Raw genomic sequence first — 15,964 nt, 5'->3', positions numbered from 1 at the left:
CCCTCTTTAACGACGGGTCAAGTGCAGGGCCTAGAACTAGTAAATGATTTGATTCCGAGATGGATGACAAATCTTTTCTGCTGCTTTCTTCCAGGGGAGAAATGCTCAGCAATTTCCTAGAAGACCAACTTTTAAGCATAAACAACTTTAATTCCATACTGAAATACTTGATCCAGCAATGCCAAATGAACATACAACCAGATGTTGCGGAGATAATGGTGGAGTTGGAGCAGATGCCCGAGCAGAAGAATAGAGTATGCACAGCAGTTTAGATTTCTGGCATTTATTGAACTGACGAGCAGGAGTTCAAGGTTATTACTCTTGAGGGTCAATGTCTTGAAATCAAAATGTAAGCGAGAAAAAGCTAAATCTATAACCATTCTAGAGAAAAGTTGTATCCACATGCACTAGAATTATAAGGAAAAGTTGCATCCTATAATGACTGAGAGGACGGATGAGTTTGTGGTGTTATTTGGCCACGATAATTATGTGCTGACATTATTTGGTTTTCGGCATATATGCCCTGAGAACTTGCAGGCATGAATAACCTCTCAGATTTTGGTGATATACCGTCATGCTGAATCTCTGTAGGTACACTCATCTTGTCAGACGTTGAAGCCATCACATTTGAGCAAGATGTAGACATGTACAAACTCCCAGAAGCTGGAGGAACTGATGCCTTGGCCATTAGAGGCATCATACCCATACCATCTCTCCTATGAGACGCCATGTACATCTTGTCTGGTTTCAAATGGAGTACACCAGTCCTTTGTGAGGTTGGACCAACACTTTCTTTGTGCTCAGACATTACTGGCATATAAACCATCTCAGAAGCAGGACGCACATTTATGTCTGTCATCTGAATATCATGCCTGAGAGACATTGGACTAACACTGTCATTCCTAAGAAATATTGGGTTTATCTCACTACTACAAGTCACAGGAAAGTACAATCTCTCAGAATCTGAAGCGTCCACAGTATCTGTCCTTTGGATTCCAGGAGCTAATGTGTCAATCCTCTGAGAATTTGGAGCCATATAAACCTTCTTAGCAGTTGATGGAGTAGTTTCAGTGCTTTGTGATATCAGGGGAAGTGGATCACCCCATTGAGAGGTTTGACATGGATATGTCCGCTCAGATACCGAACACAAGGACGATGATTCACTTTGCCCAGCAGCATCAATCTCAGCCGCTAGAGGCATCAGCAATGACACTTTCAGGTTAACTGAATCCCTTTCAGATATCGAAGACATGGCCAATGCCCCTTCTTGCTTGGGTAATTCCGGCTCTCTTGTCGGTGGAGTAGAAGGCAATACTTCCGCGTTTGATACATCCCCTTCACTTGGGGGCAATGGCAGGTATAAGTTTTCAGGCGGCAGATCATTCTCCAAAGCTAGAGGCATAGCTGGTGACACTTCTCTGCTAGGTATATCACTCTCAGATGAAAGTGGCTGTGATAAGAATGTCCCTCGAGAACTGATTTCTGTCTCAGATGTTGGAGGATGAGGTAATGATACCCTTCTGGTTGGCAAGTCCTTCCATTGCTGTGCTACTGTTTTTATCTGTGTGTAAAACTGCACTCCGGCCTTTCCTGAGATTGTCAATATAATTTAATTTAACTTTGTACTCTGATGTGGTGTTGGGATGGGAAAGGGTGCAGCAGATATGTCTGGGTTTGTCCAAGATATGAGAAAACTGTGACATACCACAGAAATTGAGATCACCGGAAAAAGATGCTTTTGATCCATTGACCAACGAAAATGGCAAAGGAATTGGGACAGCCACGTTTATTCCAACCTGATGGATTCCACACTCTTATTAAAATCTTGGTTTGAGTCAATACTTGGCTATTCGCTTAACTAAAACAAAATAGATGACTTGGTGACAAATCAATGAAAACCAAGTTGACATGAAAATTTCCCCAATCCTACTTAAAACGAATATTTAACAATAAAATGCACGTTTCGTAATTGCTACCCAACTTAGTCAAAGTATCTGATGGTAGCTAACCTGAACAAACTTATATGTCAGTGAAGAAAATATACAAGATGTCGTCTTATACTAAATGTCTAACTTCCAGGTCTTGGTTGATGATACAATAAGTAGTTTCCTACTTCCCCACTTTAACGCAGAATAACTTTTCCATTCAAGCCAATTCAAGTAGATAGCACAGTCAAGACAGCTCCACATAAAGAATTTGGCCTTAGAAAAGCTAAAGCAGCTCTTGGTTACATAAAACAAAAAGGATCAGCTCACCAGCCCAGACTCAACATCATTCTGGAACTTCCTAGCTGCGACCCCAGATGTAGTAAAGATGGAAGCTCCATTCACATGCCTATAAGAAAGGACAATAAAAGAGTAGAAATAAGACATAAGTAACTTGGCTTTGTGAACAGAAATTTTTTGATGAGGGCAAATTTTGGCAATGAAGTGAGGTAGCTCCATTTTAAACCAGACAGACAGCGAGAGATGAGAGATAGATAGAGAGGAGGCACAAGTACATGCTCATTTCAATGTTCTAAGAAATTTATATATTACTTCTTGGGGCAAGTATGCTCAGTCCTGTATTTTTAGAAATAAATAATGGTAAAAAATAGTGTCAACATAATTAAGAAGTGTATTTAAAATAGTGTAATTAAGAAGTGTATTTAAAATAGTGTCAACATAATGGTAAAATACACAAGTGTATTTAAATAACTGTTTGAAGATCAAGTATATCAGAATTGAGAAGAATAACCTGTTTCTATTCACAATGGCAATGGCTTCTTCTAATCTGTCAGCCTGCTAGCGAAACAGATAATATGATTAGTAAATCCTGCTCAGGAAATTATTATGGAAAAATAGACTATCAACATGCAATAATATAAACTCAACTATAACTAGAATTACCTGCATACAAAGAAGAACTGGCCCAAACATTTCCTCCTGTTCAAAAAATTACATACATCAGTAATTTGCAAGTTCTTTGATTCTTGTTCCAGAGGATATGACCATCACGATCAGAGAATATCACCAACTATTAATTGCATCGACCAGACAAGTATGAGAAAAGAGAAGTGTACCTTGTAGCACTCCATGTCGGTTGCGACATCACACAATATAGTAGGGCCCAAAAAGTTACCTTGCTCATATCTAGGAACCTACAAAAGCAAGGTAAATTCTTGCAGGTTTCCACAACCACCTAAACTTTTCATGGAAAATAGAATACAAGAATTTAAAGTGCATACAAAAAATTCCTTAATCAGGATTAACAGCATCCAAAAAGAAGTTTCTTATCGTGTAAATGAGACAAAAGAGCTTATGTGCACATATCATGAGAAGAATGCTAATAATGCCAACTGGATGAACTGGTAGAATTCATAGAGTAAGGTGCAGAAAACAAACTCATGACAGATATTAACCACTATTTTGAATACAACTCAATACAAACTTCACTTCCTAACATGGAAGTCATCTGGCCATGAATTTCGATCTTTTTAAAGCTCCAAGAAGCACAGAATTCCCCAGAAAATTGAAAAGAATAGCAGATTACCTGACATCCCCAACCCCTTTCCAAGTCGTTCAGCTGCAAAATCTGATGTGTCTTCAATTATGTATCACGGTTTACTTAAGTAGCTAAGCCATAATATATGAATCAACAATTATTTATGTTGCAATTGCAATTTTGACTTTTCAATTTTGTAGGTCAAAAATGCACATTAAGCTGTCTAAAGAACAATTTCTATTGTTTTACCATACCTCAGCCATCACCGGCCACTAATCCTCTCATGCTGTAGTAATCAGCATCTTCTTATCATTCTTTCTGTATAAACCTTTACCACAACTATAAGCGAAAAATATCCATTTCTGATACATGACAAACAATCTATTAGCTGACCCCTAGCTACTACTACTGGATGAACTGAACAGATGTTGACGTCCTTACTGGCCGCGTAACTTAATAGTGCTTATTGACCACTAATAGCAACTTCCATTATTATCTATCCCCCTATTATTATGCAAAACTAACCTATGGGAAAAATGATCCTGTTGGCACTTTTTATTCAAATTAGATTGAAGTTATAGGAACTGACAGTTCTATTCTCCCTCACTCTACTCTCTACCTATTGCAGACAAGGCAATCTGTTTCTAACTTCAGGACATATGGACGCCTGGCTATTTCTTTTCTTCACAGATGACCATATCCTTCTTTAATTTAGACAAGGGATACAAATTTGTGTCTTTTAGGTTATATAATTCTAATAGAACCTTTGATAGTTAAAGGATCCTCACGAAAGTGCAAAAGTTACTGATACAAGATCCTAGAGGAACCTGCTGACGTAAGAAAGAGATACACATGGAATCATAAACTAATTAAAAAACCATAAACTGAAGAACATCCAATTCCAACAATCTTGATCAGAAGTCTTTGAAAAATGCATTTCATCTCCCACAATAAGCCACTCCCATTGTGATGGTCTTTGCACTAGCTCAGAGAATTTGAATCTCCAAAACACAATTCTTCATTTCACATCCATAGATTAAGTAGCAAAACCCTCTGTTTCTTTTTCAAGACAAAAAGACTTCCTTTCTATTATACAAGCCAAGTTAGAAAGACACCATTATTTTCTATCATGTCAGTAACCCAATTAATTATTTGATAATGTAATTCAAATTCTCCATCTCTCTCTCTCCCTCCCTCTCCCACAGCCTGCCCCTAGAAGTTCATTTGCATGAACTTCTTGTAATGATGCCAAAAAGCAACTTCTTGTATCAATGCACGATTACTTCAATGATTAAAAGCTTCAAAAGAGTTCCACATGGAACTCTGGAATGCATTCTATAAATCAAAGACCAACCATATAGAAAGCATGGCATGGCGTATCTAAAGAGATATACTAATGTCCTCTACATCACATGATGCAAATTAGTTTATCATATACGTTGGCACTGAACTTTCACCGAATGGCTTATAGGATATATCCTCAAGTCAATAGGACTGCATGGACACAAAAAACTTGCCCATGTTATAAATGATCAGCAGACACAGAACACAAGCAAATAGCAGCTTTTCATTGGAAAGTCAACCGTGTTGAAACTACAATTACAATAACATATTCTAAAATGATTTACAAAGTAAAATAAAATAAAATAAAAAACTGTACCACTATATTCCTCCCATCAAGAAGAAGTCTAGCACCACTTTCAACACCACCTTGCACTAAACTGCAAATGTGATCCTTTGCCTGAAACATCAGAAAACATGCCAAATAAGAAAAATAACAAAGATAAAGAGCTATGTCTGAGGATATGATGTCATGTAGAGCAGGTTAAGACCTCTTTCAAAATATAGAGTAGAACAAAAAACAAAAACACAAACAATAGGAATAGTGATGATAATAACAATAATAAAAAAGAAATAAAAGCAAAAAAATGATATATAAGGCTTAGCAAACTCAAAGTTGTGATACTTAGTTTAGACAGTTGCACATGTAGATAGATATAGTTTACCATATCAAAATATAAAAACAACTATCATAGGCAAAATAGGAATGATATATGAGTTTGTAAGAAAAAACAAACTCAGCTATATTCTTCCTCTGACTGATTATGGTTAAAAACAAGATCCAAGATATGCCAATACCTCTTTGCTAATAACTGGTCCAAGGTCAGCTCCAACCTCAGTTCCTGCATTTACTTTCAGTGCATTTGCACGATTTACAAGCTCCTGCTCCCTAAGATAAACAACATAAGTATCTGCTGTTAAGGGACAAAGTACAGACTAGGAATTTGCAGTGCAGAAGCATATCTTTAAAACTCTTAATGTACTCGTGGAAGGAAAAACTTTACCATCAGCCAATGAGGGTTGAAGATCTTCAAATAGCCCAAAAAAGAGCAAATACTATTAAAACAAATCAGAAACAAACTGCATCTCCACCCTTAAGTCTAGTGGGGACACGGAAGCTTTTATTTTTTAGATAGAACACACACAGATTTACTTCCACTCTTTGATATATGGAACAAAAATCTAAGAGAGTTTTTGAAAGCAATATAGTAAACTATAAGCCTGAAATGCAAAATATAGTTGAACACAAACAGTAGCTCACACCAATATGTTGGAAATCCTTTACCAATTGCAACACCAACACATTCCAACAGAAACTCCCCATATAAAGGCAAGATGGATGTTTAAACAGTACAAAAGAAGATAAATACTATAATTAACAAATAACCTATACTCGACAAGAGAAAACAAGTAGTCCATCATTTAGAGGAATCATTTGTCAAGCCTCAATCTGGAACAAATGCTTCAGTTAGAACAAAAACGCACACAAAACAAGAGCAATTTTGGTCAACTTAGTTAACAAATGAAAAAATTTAAAAAGACAATATACCATGGAGCCAAGCCTCCCACAAATATAATTGTGCTTAAAGTCATGCACCTCTGCCCAGCAGCACCAAAACCAGCACCGATTATAGCATCCAAAGTAGCGTCGGGATTTGCATCAGGCATGACAACAGCATGATTTTTGGCTTCCATATTAGACTGAGAAGTATCCATAGCTATAATCACCCAAAAAAAAGAAAGGAAAGCATAACAAACCTCAATAGAGGCATTCTGCATAAGAAATGAAGATATACATACCTGAACACGTTTGCCTCTAGTCGCCGCCCTAGCATATGTGTGCATACACGCCTTAATACACAAGGTATAGAAAATATTTAAAGTCAAGATTCAACTAAACAACGTCTTAGTTTTTTTTTTCAAAATTCTTCTTTGAAAAAATAGTTATGCTGAATTTTTTAAAGCATAACCAGTGAACTGCTAATCCGATACAGAGCTGAATGACAGGAATCACAGATAAAAATAGAATTTTACCCCTGGAATCATGAGGTTTGGAATGTCACACAAGTTATGAAAGCTTTTCTCTTGAAAATAGGAGGGGCAAAGATATGCCATCTTCAGTGTGTATTTATTTGAACAATTTTTCACATAGCAATATTCCAGTGGAGTTGTATGAACTTTCACAAGACAAACTCATTTTTTACAGCATCAACCAAGGACCCTTGGCAACTTCAAACACATGCATATTTATCTGTGAGCATGTCAGTGTCGGGTTATTAATATCAAGAATAGCTTATACAAGCTCCCTCCAGCAACTTACAGTATTTGAACCAACCAAGGATATAGCTTTTACATCATCATCATCACACATGTAGTTGATAATCTCCTGAACAAAACCAAAAAATTAACAACAGAAACATCAAAAACTGCAATAAAATGCTTTCCCACCAAAACAAGTTATTAGCTTAGATCAGTTTCCAGAATAAAAAGTTCAGGGAGGCTGAGGTCCGCAAGCATAGGGGCATTCAGAGTCAGCCATCTGACTAGGTTGAAATGATTCCATCTTTATTAAGTTAGACTCTGGAGTCAATACAATGGTCCCATCTCCTTGTGGGTTGAAGTGCCTTCATAAAACTATTTTTTTAGCATTATGATAGTAAATTTTCTATGAGAACAGCATCATAATCCCATTTTGAGGGCCTAAAGACAAAATTAGAACCGAGAAATCAGCTACAGATTCACCAATTTGCTCAACATAACTGATCCTGTAAGTCATGGAACTGGTCAGGTTAATTCCAGTTGTTCACACATTCTGATGTCAGTTACAAAACTGGTAGTCAAACTCTAGCAGATATTTTAAAAGTTCAGCCTGTACCCTTTTTACATGAGCAATGCTCACCAATCAAAGACCCAAAATCATCTACTTGCAATCCATTATTCGTATCACCAGAAGAAGAGGTAGAAGAAAAGAATAATATCAGTAAATTATAAAAATAATAATAAAAAAAGCCATAGGAGTCCAATTAAGAAAAAAATGGAATTTCGGAGGAAGTGTCCGCAACATCTAAAAGTGACAATGACTCTTGGAATCAAAAAACTTACCTGGCCGCCATGAACAACATTTAAAACACCATCTGGTAAACCAGCTTCTGCAGCCAATGCTGCAAGCATCATTGAAGCTCCTAGAACAACAGGCAGTTACTTAACAAAAATTTGCTAATCTAAGAGATTCACAACCAAAAAAAAAAAGGAAACTTGATGGTTTTAATAATAGTAGAACATATCAGTGGTAGAGAAAACGGCTACAGGAATAATGTAACAACATAGCTAGTTTAGCCCACTGTCTCTTCTCAAAACCATTGTCAAACTTTATGTTGGCTCCTATTCTGTTCAGTCCTGTCTGCTGAACTACAAGTAATCATCCGCACTTCACAAATTGATTTCTTGAACCTTTATTCAATCCAGAGATTGTCCACTTTGAACTAGTTTAACGTAAGTGCACCTGAAGCAGTTTTCCACTTTATTTTATAATCATAATTCCTAAGAGTGGTATCATCTATTGGGGAATCAGACAAATGGAAGGACAGGAGCAAAGCATAAGGGATGGAACAAAAAGGGAACTTAAGAGGGAGGATAGGAGCAAAGCATAAGAAATGGAAGAAAAAGGGAATTTAAGAGGCTTTATTAAATTTTTTAAAACTCTTCATTTGCATTGCATTTAACATCCTTTCCACCAGCAGATAGGTTACTGAGACAACTTTACTTATGCAAACAATCAATGGATATTTTGTGCCCTTTCAGTTCAGTTACTCTATTTCTTGCTTAAGGCTTTGATTCAAGCAGAACATCTTGTATTGTGATTTCCGTAATTCTCATGCAAAGATGCCAAGTGTTACAAGGTGTTTCATTCAATTATCTAGTGCGCCCACGCAAAAAGGCGCCCACCGTTCTGACTGTATCCAGGTAAGTATGCAAGGCTTAGCAATTTCCCATCTTTAAAGCTGAGAAACATCCATCTTTTGGAACTCCCTTGGAGATCACAACTTCTAAAAAATATTTGATGAGCTCATCTTTTCAAACTCAAAAATTATATGCCTCTAGACTGTGGGGCGTGGGTAGGTCTAAGTTTAGATTTTCGGGCCTTCTTTCTCATTTGCATCTGGCTAGCAGAATTATTTAGACAGATTGAGAAAAAAACAACATATTTTTAAAATTCAACCATTCAATATGAAGTCTACCTTGGCAATTACATACATAATGCTGATATCCAGTATAATCCTACACATAAAAATGATTTCGCAAATGAGACCGAATTTTCTACAAAAGCGAACTTAAATGGACACAAATCCAATATAGATACCTGGACATAGCTTTTTCCAATATCACAAAATCACACATACCAATACACACAACTCACTAAGTGAAACTTATAATATGCATTTCATGGCTGTCCCACTGCAGACCTATAAACTGCTACTAAACCCATTTCAATTTATCAATTCTCCCTCCATACTATTCACCACTCTGCCTATTTCTTAACAGCTCCCTCTGTTGTCTTGCGGTTTTTGCTAAAACCACTTGCTCATGAAAAGCTTCAGACCAAATAATATACACTTAAAATGCTTCCAGGAATATAGTACCTAGCCATCGCCAGACCACTGAAAAATCTAGATCCTTATATAGAACAAACAGAATCAATAGTTCTAAGTCACTTAATTAGTTCAGGAGGACCAAAGAAGATGGGACTATCATTCTACTCAGAACACATCAGCAGTATTTCTCAGCAAAAGCTCAGAAGCTACAGTTATGAACACACAAGGACAAGCTGCGGCAGAGACACATATAAGTGAGGATGCACATTGCCCACCCTCAACTTTGAAAAAATTCTAAAATAGGCTAGGAAATCTCTAGGACAAACCTAATCTTGTCCTAAATTATAAGCTCCAAATTTTGTAAAATAAATATAAGAGCCACTTCAAAATAAATTATCACAGACTTTTGAAGCCAAATAAACTGGGATCTGTTTTTCATTGAATGTCCCATTTTCAAGTACTGTAGGTGTCTATTGTGTAACAAAATGTATATAATTCAGCTGCCTTTTGTAATAGGTGTCTATGGACTATAATTTCAACAATTCATAAAAGTTGGGGCCAAACGCCATACCCATTTCAATGGTTGTCCATAACACAGTCTGTTGTTATAAAAGTTTCCATTGGCAGTTGTCCTACACCTACCAAAAAAACAGTGAGCTCCCTACACTCAGGCTCCTGGCTGAACCACTGAAGATGAGCTCAGTTAATATCAACAGGGTATTGAGATATAGGACTAATAAAGATAGAATTCAGCCCAAGAGTTCAATTGGTGTCTTCAAAAACACATATTCTAAGTGTTACCAGATGACCACAGAGAATGATGCTTCTCGGTTTCAACTAAAAGCTAGTTGTTCTGTAGATCCTAGCAGAAAAGAGAGACAACAGCAGTAAAAAAGACACATGATGACAAAAAGTAGGTAAGATGAGGTAACATAAAGATGAATCTACTATTTCCTTCACATAATACAAATGATAGTGCATACAGTATTACAGGCTTCAGCAACAAATTAATAGATATTCTGTGGAAGCAAATATTATAATACTGACTATATAGCAAACCCATAAAGTTCAATTAGAAATATAACAGGCAAGTTTTAAAGTTGACATACAAGAAGAAGAAGAAGAAGAAGGATAAAGAATTACCAGGATTCTTCACAGATGGCTTCAGAATAAATGTATTGCCACATGTAACTGCAATAGGAAACATCTGTGGACCCAATAAACACTTATTTAGGATTAAAAATTTCGGGAATAGAGGTATATAAAATAAGCAGAAGTCCACCATTGCATACCCATAAAGAAATCATTTCTGGCAAGTTCAAGGGGCATATACCAGCACAAACACCAAGAGGTTCTCTAATACAATATGTATCAACTCCACTTGTGGCATTAGGAATAAACTCCCCCATCTGCAGAGTTGCCATACCACATGATTGTTCAACAACCTCTACAAGCAAAGCCAGGGAAAGAAAAGGTGGAATCAAGACAACTTGAGTTCAAACCCTAATTCAACTGCTTGAACTGAAACCATACAGAACAAAAAATCTGATATAAGTGAAGTATTAGATATAAAAATGCTTTTAACCTAAACCACGAAGCACGTCGCCTTTGGCTCCATTTAGTGTCTTTCCCTGCTCTGTTGCAATATTCTCCACAATCTTGTCCTACATATTTTTGTGAAAACGGTAGTGTCTTTCAGGTTCATCAATTTTCTGTGAAAACAGTAAGCAGCTTATTAAGTACAGAAACAAAAGCACTATATTCCACATACTATATCCCTGCGAATGAGCTCTTGGAATTTGAACATGATCCGCTGACGCATTGTGACGGGCGTGTTTCTCCACATAGGAAATGCATGTTTGGCTGCAGTCACTGCAGCTTTGAACTCTTCATGGGTAGTCAAAGGAACTCGGGAAACAACTTCTTGAGTTGCCTGATAGTTTCATTTATTCAAAAGGTATATATCTACAAACGGCTCTTGGTGAGAAATTAATAGTATTAGAGAAACAAATTGCAAACTCAATGTATATTTGCTTACAGGATTTATGACATCAATACTTTCACTGGCTTGTGACTCTTCAAATTTACCACCAATATAATTAGGAACCCTCAGCTATAACACAAAAAATAAATAAATAAATAGACATGTTGCCAATATCACAAAATTAACATATTAAGAAACTGATGACATTTCTCTTCTACATGCATCAAGACTTACAGGGTAGCTATGTTTTTCCAATTCATCAGCAGATGTACTTAAAGGCATGAACATGTTGGGTCTCCATGACTTAAAATTGTTCTCTGCAGCAGAAAAATATTTTTCTGTAAAGTTCTAATTTTCTTGCAAAAGTCAATCCAATGAGCATCAATTTTTCTGTTATTGGAATGCCAAGAGTTTATCTCATCAAGAAATAGCAGATTTCTATGAATAACTTACCACGATGTAATGAATTGAGCAAGCTAAGAAATTAAAGAGCATAGAAATGGATGACCTGAAAATTTCCCTTGACGAATTTTAGCTTTGAGATTGTAAAGATGTCTTGGTGTTGACTGAAGCTCAGGATTGCTTTGCTTTAGAGCTTTAAGCACTTGACTCGGTTTTACACCAGCTTCCGTCATTTGCTTGATTTGTCTGACCTCATCCTCAGTAAAACGACGACTATAAGGATGCTCAGACATGTCCCTTAAAGGTTCATGGTTGTGCTCTCCATTTCGGATTGTAAGCACCCAAACATCATCATCTTTCTTACCTATGGCTTCAAAAGGACAATTGATAAGGCGTGAACATGCTTTCCTTTTGCGCTTGCTTTCATCCATCTTCCTTCTGTTGCGATATACACCTCCTCTGTCACAACCAAGTATAACTCTTCTATCCCTCCTGGACTTCTTAATAGTCACCACATATCCCTGGCTTGCACCAAACTCACGGACATGTTTGATTAGCTCTTCACGATCCTGAAATGTACCAGGTGGCGGTGGAAGCATCAACCTCTCCATAGTGACATCTGATTGAATCTGAAGATCCATCTCCAGCAATATAAAAGTATATGGCTAACCAATAAAAGCATAAAATGTAAGCGAGGGAGCAACATTTTTATCCACAAAACACCAGAAATAACTAATGACATTAAAAAAACACTGATTCAAACCAAGGATAAGATGGTAGGAGACAAATTATGGTGGATGAAGAGCCCATACACATATAAGTCCAAAATACTTCCCAGGAATAACACTTCAATTTTCTACCTTTAGACTGCAAATGGAATAAAAACAAATAGATATAGTAGCTCCACTGTCAACACAACTTATGTTAATAAAACAGCATGATAGCTTTTTCTCTTTTCTCTTTCATTCACTTTTTCATATAAAGACTAGCCAGCTGATGCAAGGAATTAACTCAACAAGGATCAAACTCGTAACAAATTTAACATCTCAGAATCCCATTCGGAACTTCACGCTGGCAAGGCGTTAACTAATAATTAATCTGGATAATACATCCAATCACGATGCAGCCTTTGGCTCATATGGGTTTGTTTAGATAGTTGAAGTTAAAATGGTTTATTTAGCTGATCATGAAAGCTGTCAATCCTCAATCATTTTCCTTTAATGTAACCTTTAGCTCAGCTATAAGGATTACTTCAGCAGCAAGTCTGGCAGTTACTTTCCATTTTAGAAGGTTTAAGTGTTGAAAAATGGTGTTTTGCTCAAACTTTCCCAGGATTCTTCTACTCTATTGCTAATTATAAACACCCCTCTTAACAGCTAATGTTTCATGGATTAACTGATAGTGAACCAACAAAACCAACTTCAGGAGTAAAATTTCGATTAAAAACCATCCATTTTTCCTTCCAAGATCTTGATAAAACCACAATTAGGCCAAAAAACACATTCAAAAATCAAAACCAAACAAGTACTCATCTGTACTAATTACTTAAGCAATGTCCGCCAATAGCAGAAGGCTGATTCCCAAAAATCCCAGTTGCGAAATCAAATAATCCTCTAACTTAAACTGAAAATGTAGTGCAGCAAAGAAGTAGCAACAATCAAAAACAAAAGAAAAAAGACTGACCTTTCCCCTTTTTTCTGCAGGACGGCACTGAAATCAATAAAATTATCGAAAAGGTTCTTTAGTTGACTAGATAAAGCCAAAGATTTTGTGATGACCAAGACGGACTTTCAATCTTGCAGCAGCAGCGATACTGCTGCTTTAAAGACTACAAAAATGGAGGAGCTGGGAAAAGATCCCTTGTTGGGTTCTTTTTTCAGTTTGAGGGCTTGGGGAGGAAGGGGAGAGGGGCCCAGAAAAAGAAGAGTGAGGAAAGTGAGGGAAATTTTTTAAGGGTGAGGTTTTGGAATTAAGCCTTCTCTTTCTCTTTCTCTTTCTTTTTCTTTCTTTGCTTTTTCTTTTCCTTCCTCTCTTCTTCTTCTTCTTCTTCCTTCCTCCTCCCCCTTTCCCGTTACCTCTGTCTCCCAGCAACAACGCAGCCTGCTCCACCCCCCTACTCCGCCACCAGCCCCACCTCCAGCACCTCCGCCAAGGCCTCCTCTAGCCCCTCCTCCCACGCCTCCACCTGCTCCACCCCCTGCACCACCACCAATGCCTCCACCAGCCCCTCCTCCTACTCTCCTGCCTGCTCCACCCCTAACTCCACCACCAGCCCCACCTCCTACACCACTACCTGCTCCTCCAGCAGCACCTCCACCTGCTTCTCCACTAGCACCTCCTCCAACTCCAGCACCACCATCGACTCCACCACCAGCACCTCATCCAATGCCACCTCCCGCCACCCCTCTCCTCTCATTTTCCCCTTCTCCTTCCCTCTGCCCTTCCCCCTCCCTCTTCCTTCGCCCGGTAATCAACGTGCACCTCCTCCACGGGCCAGTCAATTTTTTTTTTTTTTTTGCAATTTCCAGCCTTCCCCTCTTCTCTCCCTCCCCGCAATTTGGTGCGTGGAAAAATCCCCCTCTCCAGTGCGATGTAGTCTCACTACCAGATCGGCTAGAGAGGAAGGGGAAGGGTGGGAGAGGAATGGGGAAGGGAATTTTTTTTTTGTTTAAAAAAAAGGTCATACAAACTGGGTAAAAAGAGAGGATGACAGGGGAAGATGGCGGGGAGAGGGAGAAAGGCAAAAAAAAAAAAAAAAGGAAACGGCGCCGGAGAGGTGGTCGGCGATGGAGGTGGTGGTGGGTTGGGATGGGAGAGGAAAAAGAAAAAAAAATGAAGGGAATTTTTTTTTTTTTTTTGTGTTTTGTGTATTTTGAAGTGTGTAGGTAAAAAACTTAGAAAAGTTTTTTGGGGTCCTTGTAGCAAAAGTTGTTAAAAAAACTAGTAGGTAAAAAACTTGTTTAAAAACTTGACTTCCAAACAGGCCATATATTTTTAACCAACAATACTTATGTATTAATTTTTTGTTCTAGATGTATAATCGTTATAAAATTATATCAAACAGTACCTAGTTTTTCTTATGCAACTTAGTATTTTTGTGAATTCTATGGCTTTATCTTCTGTTTATGTAGAAAAGTTTTCCAAAATTGCAATGGTAATTTGAATATCTATTTTCTCGAATATGTCAATAGAGACATAAAAAACACTCCTATGTCTTTTGAATTAACTCATACTAAGACATACCTTGTGTGTAATTGATTCTTTTTTTTTTTTAACGACAAGGTTCACACCTAGTAGGAAAACAATGGAAGAATTTTGTTTTCTATTTCTACATCATGTTCCAATCAAAAATGGTAGATTATGGTTGGTAGGGGATGAGGGTATAAGAAGAAAAGCTATAATTGTTGCAGGGATAGAGGTAGTGATAGAGAGGGGAATGAGCAAGACAACGCGTGATGAAGTTGATATTTAAGATAATTCTAAAGAATTGGACGATATGTTGGCAATTAGGCAATTATTAATATTGATTGGACTCTATGATTCATTTGTATTTCTTGAGGGTCAAAAGTTAAAACTCAATTTATGTGAATAAGTAACCTAAGTTTTGGTATAGCTTTTAAAAGATACATACTAGCAATATAGCGACCAAAAATGATAACTTGGGACGGGAATGGATTGGATGGTTCGCAAAAAGGGAGTGTAAGTGGGAAATTTTATGTTCGAATCTACTTACACAAAAAATAAATAAATAAAATGAGAGCTTGGTCATTTATTAATCCCAAGCATATATTGTGTTTAGTTAGTAAAAAGTGTAGAATTCAAGTTGAACCAAATGTTTGTCCAACAATAATTTTTGCCTACGTTAATGTTGGACAAAAAGTTTTATCATTTCAATTTTCAACTTGACTTTTGTGTTAAAATTGATTAAAAAAATGATTATGTTACTTGATTTTAATTTGAAAATTTTAAATGATCAACCAAAATTTGATATTCAATTTAAAGCAAATTGCGCGAAAATGTCACTAAACTATTGCAAAGTATCGGTTCTGATTACTAAACTTTTTTATTAGCCAAAAATATCACTAAACTAGTAAATCTGTACCGTTTTAGTAATTCTATGTATTTATGCCGTTAGGAGAGACGGAAATTCACTTTTTGCGGG

The 15,964-nt window shown here is 37.1% G+C and overlaps 1 protein-coding gene across 7 annotated transcripts; it reads right to left on the bottom strand.

Annotated features, from left to right (window-relative positions):
* Nucleotides 1-257: 257 nt before the first annotated feature.
* On the bottom strand, nt 258-13,772 carry LOC113698591 (methylmalonate-semialdehyde dehydrogenase [acylating], mitochondrial). 7 transcript variants are annotated; one of them, XM_072057724.1, is made up of 20 exons: nt 13,486-13,772; nt 11,909-12,467; nt 11,635-11,717; nt 11,455-11,529; nt 11,188-11,349; nt 11,002-11,080; nt 10,709-10,863; nt 10,560-10,623; nt 7,927-8,006; nt 7,145-7,210; nt 6,625-6,675; nt 6,374-6,525; nt 5,623-5,713; nt 5,144-5,224; nt 3,062-3,139; nt 2,889-2,924; nt 2,737-2,783; nt 2,256-2,334; nt 1,706-1,796; nt 258-1,590 (listed from the first exon to the last, which is right to left on the bottom strand). In XM_072057724.1, exons 2-20 carry the CDS (start codon nt 12,441-12,443, stop codon nt 434-436), a joined length of 3,162 nt encoding a protein of 1,053 aa, XP_071913825.1. In that variant the 5' UTR covers nt 12,444-12,467; nt 13,486-13,772; the 3' UTR covers nt 258-433. The 7 variants fall into 7 exon arrangements, with proteins under 7 accessions (XP_071913825.1, XP_027074262.2, XP_071913823.1 ...); XM_027218461.2 differs by having other exon boundaries at nt 2,737-2,780; XM_072057722.1 differs by having other exon boundaries at nt 6,374-6,675; nt 10,750-10,861; nt 11,002-11,108.
* Nucleotides 13,773-15,964: the final 2,192 nt, after the last annotated feature.

The sequence above is a fragment of the Coffea arabica genome, chromosome 7c, assembly GCF_036785885.1.
Source record: "Coffea arabica cultivar ET-39 chromosome 7c, Coffea Arabica ET-39 HiFi, whole genome shotgun sequence".
Lineage (NCBI taxonomy): Eukaryota > Viridiplantae > Streptophyta > Magnoliopsida > Gentianales > Rubiaceae > Coffea > Coffea arabica.
The sequence above is the reverse complement of the archived record's forward strand: the minus strand, read 5'-3'. Positions and strand labels throughout refer to the sequence as shown.